The sequence below is a fragment of the Xenopus laevis genome, chromosome 2L (genome assembly GCF_017654675.1).
Source record: "Xenopus laevis strain J_2021 chromosome 2L, Xenopus_laevis_v10.1, whole genome shotgun sequence".
In the NCBI taxonomy this organism is placed as follows: Eukaryota; Metazoa; Chordata; class Amphibia; order Anura; family Pipidae; genus Xenopus; species Xenopus laevis.
Genome location: NC_054373.1, coordinates 120,938,517 through 120,944,516, shown reverse-complemented (window position 1 = coordinate 120,944,516; position 6,000 = coordinate 120,938,517). Strand labels below are relative to the sequence as shown.

The following is a 6,000-nucleotide window of genomic DNA, read 5'->3' as shown; positions in this document are numbered from 1 at the left end:
CTAGTGCTCACATTTGTTAGAGAACACTCTTCCAGTAAAAATACTTACCTGCCATTACCCTAAAAGTGTCATGATCCCTTATAACCACCATTTCTATCTGTTTACCATAACTTGTCTACAGTTTGCATGTTTGGGCTTATTGAAAAGTTACTGCTGGTTTAGTGATAATTTGGAGCATTGGTGTAACTAGAGTTTTGGGAGCCCCAGCCCCCCCCCATCTGCAAGGGGGGGGCTGGGGCTCCCAAAACTCTAGTTACACCAATGCTCCAAATTATCACTAAACCAGCAGTAACTTTTCAATAAGCCCAAACATGCAAACTGTAGACAAGTTATGGTAAACAGATAGAAATGGTGGTTATAAGGGATCATGACACTTTTAGGGTAATGGCAGGTAAGTATTTTTACTGGAAGAGTGTTCTCTAACAAATGTGAGCACTAGTTAGACTACAGTCAGTCACTCTTTCCTATCATGAAATGATTGCCTCAAAGCCATACAAAATGCAAAATATAAGGCTGCAGGTGTGTCATACCCATGGCTTTATGTTCAGACCCTGGCTTTTAACCAAACTCTATATTCTGGGAGGTGCCCTTCTAAAAGACTGTAACATAGTTGCAATAGCATGTTGCCTTGGGGTGCAGCTATAAGTTGAAATATATTTTTATCTATTTAGAAGGTGTGGACTAACTATTGATTTATTAAAAAATCTATATTATTTACATGAACAAAACCTCCAAAAGATTTATCTGAGCCAGGTTGCATTCATACTGATTGATGATGTAAAACATTAAACTAATCACTGTAATAGATGAAGAGAGAGCCAGATGACGGTTCACAGCAACTTTATTTTGTTTGGTGTTATCCGAGCAATTGACTCTAAAACCATACTAACTGAATTAGATCACACTACACTCAGTATTATGACTTAGGTAGCATTCAGTTGTATGCTTGCCATCTGTCTCATACTAGTCTTCCAATGTACCTCAAAGTTTAATATTTAATGTTCTATTAGGTAAAAAGCATAATGTTGTAATGCTCTATTGGGTGACAAAAGTGTAACTCTAACCTCCATACTAATTGTGAAAAGTCATCAGAAGCTGTGCACTGAAGCAAACAGTTAAGCCTCTTCCCATGGGAGCTGAAATTTAGCCCGATGGCATTTAAGGTATTTCCAAGAGAGATGACAGAGCTAGTGATACAGTTTTTTTGCATCAAGGGAGTTTTTAGGACTAGCCCTAGTAAAAGTATTGTCATGTGTTTGCCATTCAAGTGTATGGCATCCAGTAGTGGCAGCTTCTGGTACTTTGTGTGCAATAACCCAAAGAGCACCAGATATACTAAGACTAATTATGTAAAAAGGGAATTTGTGAAAATACAAAACAAAGAAGTACCCTTGCTTTTAGTGTAAGCAATGGGCAATATATGTCCCAGGCCTACAGTGATAATGAGGCTAGATTAACCCCAGAAAATGTGAAAAGATATGATACTCAGTAATGAATATATCCCTTATGATAAGCACATTCATATAGTACATAACTCAATAATGAGTATATCCCTTATAATAAGCACATTCATATAGTACATAACCCCAGTACGTTTTTAGCAGTTTTAGGGCAGTTTTTTTAGCAGTTTTAGGGCATGGTTCTTCAAATTCTGAAACACCCCTTATCCATTAGACCCTAATACCAAAGCTTCTGATGAGTAATATGAACTTGTAGAAATAATTTATGTTATTCAGGCAACATCTGATACAGTATACACAATAGAGAGTTGCCTTTCTGGTAAGAACAGGACAGTGGTTCCAATACCTGGACAATATATTGGGATGACTGGGGATTTGGCAGCTGTGCTCTCGATCTCAGTAGGACACCCCCGCTCCAGGTGTAGGAAATGAACCAATTAGTAAGAGAACTGAGAGAAAGCAAACGAAGAGGCAGAACTTGCTGCTAGGTGCTCTTTATTGCACATTACATGTTTCGGGCCAAGAGACAAGTATCACAGCACGCTATGTAATCATTTTATTGCCTAAACAGAAATGTAGCAACCCATATTCAGAATGTAACAAAATCTAGTTGATGCAGTCCTCCTTTCAGTTTCTAGACTGTTATCATTAGAACATCATTAGAGCAGGTTGGAATTCCATCCTCCCAAAATCAGACAAAAAAGTTAGACAATAGCCTGTTGAAAACAACTGTCTGAGGACAAGATTGTACACATGTGACTCATATAAAGCAGGCCACAGCTCACACGGGGTTTCTAATATCCTAACAAATTTTGCATATTCGTGTTGTAATCCTTAAGTACTCTTCAATAATACATTGCTGAAATTCACAGTTACTACCCCCTTATCCACCACTGTTTCAAAATCCTAACAAAGTAGGCAGTGTCAGATTAGGCTGCCACTATCAGGAAGACTGCAAATCTGATGTTATTGTGTGAGTAATTAACTAATTTATTAATAGCAGTGGCAGGTAAATAATACAATTAGAGCTTTTTGCTACTGTTGGGTAATACAAAATGCTGATTTGTTGATTAGTCTTGACATAGATGAGGATAGAAGGTATTCTTTTAAAAAAACATAATTGAGAAGAAATGTCAAATATTTCTGTTTGTTTAAAATCCCAGAATCTATGCAAAGCCAAATGAATAGGAGGAAGCAAACTATGATATTACTTCCTAGTAAAGGTAAAATAAAGGGTTGAACTTTTCCAGTATGATCTTCCTTAGTTAAATATAATGTACAAGTATGATGTTGGGGTAGATGGGAACAATAGGGCACCATCATTTTACACATCTCTCCCTCCCTGGTGTGGTGTGTGCTGTAGTAGGCATGTTTTGTGGGAAGACCAGAAAGACTCAGGCATAGGGGAGCACAATTTTAGGGGTAACATGCTGCCTCTGCTTACCTGCATACCTTGGCACAGGGGATGAGATCTGACAGCTGTATAAATCTCCCCCACACCAAGTCACCAGTACTGAGGGAACTGAGAGCACTCGCATTTAGCTTGAGCAAGAGGAACTCTAGACGCAAGAATGGTACAAATCTGGGCTTTGCTGGTTGTGCCACAGCCATGGCCTCAGGAATGACATTCAAGTAAGGAGTATGCATGGACCACCTATGTGTTGCCACTTACATGGATGATACAGTACATGTACACCCACCTGCCAGCCATTTATAATATTTGTATCTCCAGAATCAGGTACTTACATTTGTGCCTGAGAGGGAGAGGAAAAATGTGAAGCAGATAGATGCCTTATGAACAACAAACATGGAAATGTGCACCTTTATTTTGCACTTTCAACCTTTCATAAACAAAGCTGTACAATACATCTGTGTTATATAGATTAAATAAAACATTTATATAACCTGAATATGACACTTAATACAAAAAGGGTCATGCTTTGGCTAGATAGTTTCCAACTTTTAAAATTTATTTTCAGTTATGACTAATAATATTACTGCGCATGTGCCCCACGGACCGTCTATGGAGTCGACGTTGGAGTGTAGGAGCCAGAGTTCCTCGCTGTTGTCCTGCCGGGAGTTGAGGATGAGGTGGTGGCCGGTCAGACAGAGGGTGCCCCACACAGGGGAGTGGAAAGGCCGGTGCAGAACCACATTATCCACCCGGGGGGTCTTAATCAGCTCGGCGAACTCCATTCCGTCAGCGGGAAGCAGCGCCGGCGAGGACTCACTGAATGGATTCCCCCAGACTCATCATTCCTGTCACCCACTTCCAGTCAGCTCGGGCGCAAACAAACACCGCAGCTCCTGGTTCCTCCCAACGCGCATGCGCCGCCACCGTGCGGGGAGTTATTAATACAGTGCGGGGAGTTATTAATGCAGTGCGGGAGTTATTAACACAGTGCAGGGAGTTATTAATACAGTGCAGGGAGTTATTAATACAGTGCAGGGAGTTATTAATACAGTGCAGGGAGTTATTAACACAGTGCAGGGAGTGTATAATAGCGTATAGTAGTGCATAATAGTGCATAATAGTGCATAATAGCATATAGTAGTGCATAATAGTGCATAATAGTGCATAATAGTGCATAATAGCGTATCCTATATAATAAAGTTGAAGTGTCCAGTCCCTGTGTCCGTGGGATTGCGCTACTGCGCATGTGCCCTGCGGACCGTCTCTGGCGAATTTTTTTTAGACTAGAACAATACTGTTTTTATAAATGTTTGACTACATACTGTATGTTCTAGCGCCCGTTAATTTAACGGGCTTAATGTCTAGTCTTTTATAATTTATTCCAGTAAATGGGCAGCACATTTGTTCCAATAGTTATGCATGATATATGCTCACCATGAAACCAAGATCTTATTCAGTCAAGTGTAAGTTAAAATACATTTTAATGATATTTTAAACTGGGTCACCAATACAATTTTATAGAACTAGAAGTCTAGATAAAGTGGGATTATATTTATCATGGGGAGAGGGCGCACAGAGGAAAATCATAGAAGGCTGAGCTAATATTAAGTGGGATTACATTTATCATGGGGAGAGGGCGCACCACAGAAGAAAACCATAGAAGGCTGAGGTAATATTGTCAGTGTTTCCCTGATAAAGTGGGATTATATTTATCATGGGGAGAGGGCGCACAGAGGAAAATCATAGAAGGCTGAGGTAATATTGCCAGTGTTTCCCTGAAATAACAGCCCCTGTCTGATCTTTTGTAAGCTGCTATATTAGAAAGTAGCCCTACAGGATATAAATAGCAGAGGATGCTAGCACTAGAACAGATTGATGAAGGGAAGGAGGGGGCATGTTGAGTAAAAGAGAGGGAGGGATGTCAAGAGAAGAGAAAGGAGAGTCTTGCTCAGTAAGTGGGCGGGGCAACATGATAAGAATGAGTGACTGCAATGGATCTAACACTGGGGAGGGAGGAGCGAGTGAGTGAAACATTAGTAGGAGGAGGTATCACAGACAGAAATAGAGAAGGGGTGGAGTGTTGGTGGCAGCTCTGTTTGTGATGTAGAATGGGAGGGATGTGAGTGGAGAGAGAAGCTGGGAGGGTACGAATGATCAGAGAACAAGCGAGCATCTAGTTGGAGAGCTACAGGAGGGGGCACACTAACTACCTGTATTTACACTCACACATTGACACTTTAAGGGGCGAATAGCACTACCGTGCCCATGCCCAGATACACCTGAAGGGCTGCTCCATGGATAGACCGGGGAGAACGTAGAACTCGCCTCTTGTAGCACTTACTAACCATCCAGACCCATGTGTAGCCCTCTCATCCATTGTGATCCACAGAAAAACACAGAGCCGATCCTTCCCCCAAGAGGAGTCGGGGACCCCTTTGATTTTGTCTCGGGGGCTGCTTTGTGCGAAGACGCGTCTGACGGAGAGTATGGATACGGAAAGTAAGAATTAGGTGGGGGGGAAAGAGGCAGCGGAGAAGGCAGAGGTGAGAGGGCAGCTGTCACTAGACATGGATTGCAGTGGGCTGAGAAGACTCATCAACAGATACGTAAGTGCCGCTTAATGTAAAAGTGCTTATTGGAATCACTTTGTGGATGTCTCAGACACAGCCAGCTCGTTTGTGGGTCAGGCACACAGCTCAGACACCCAGCAGGGGCATCGCTATCTGCATCTGCTACTGGCTGTGCACAAGAGCAAAGGGGTATTCAGCAGTCTAACCTCCCTCTGCCACCTTGCATGCTTTTCCTATGCAACATGGATCAAAGCCCCAGATTGTGTTTTGGGAATAAGCCAATTCACTGTTGATTCTTATGGCTGGAGAATAAAACAATTCCCATTTCCAAACACATGTTGCTTTCTTAGCAACCAGTTGCTTTTCCAGCACTGACATTCCTTGAGTGACAGGTTTTGACTGCAAACGCCCCAAGGTGTGTCTGTGAGAAGAAATAAAACTCACTCTGAGTACTAGCGCTTTGTACTGTACATTTTATTTCACTTCAATTAAACTGTTTGGTCTATGGATTGGGCAATGTGTTGCTGACTCATAATGTTCCTCTGAAGTTCTAAAA

General features: G+C 41.6%; 1 protein-coding gene across 7 annotated transcripts in view; it reads left to right on the top strand.

Annotated features, from left to right (window-relative positions):
• The first annotated feature begins 4,737 nt into the window (after window positions 1–4,737).
• LOC108708455 (phospholipid-transporting ATPase IH) overlaps window positions 4,738–6,000 on the top strand; it is a 97,864-nt gene continuing 96,601 nt past the window's right edge. For 5 of the 7 annotated variants that reach the window (XM_041582388.1, XM_041582389.1, XM_018247182.2 and 2 more), the window contains exon 1: window positions 4,738–5,480. In XM_041582388.1, coding sequence (XP_041438322.1) covers window positions 5,442–5,480 — 39 coding nt within the window. In that variant the 5' untranslated portion in view covers window positions 4,738–5,441. The remainder of the gene's footprint in view (window positions 5,481–6,000) is intronic. The other 2 variants (XM_018247185.2, XM_018247183.2) reach the window with 1 other exon arrangement.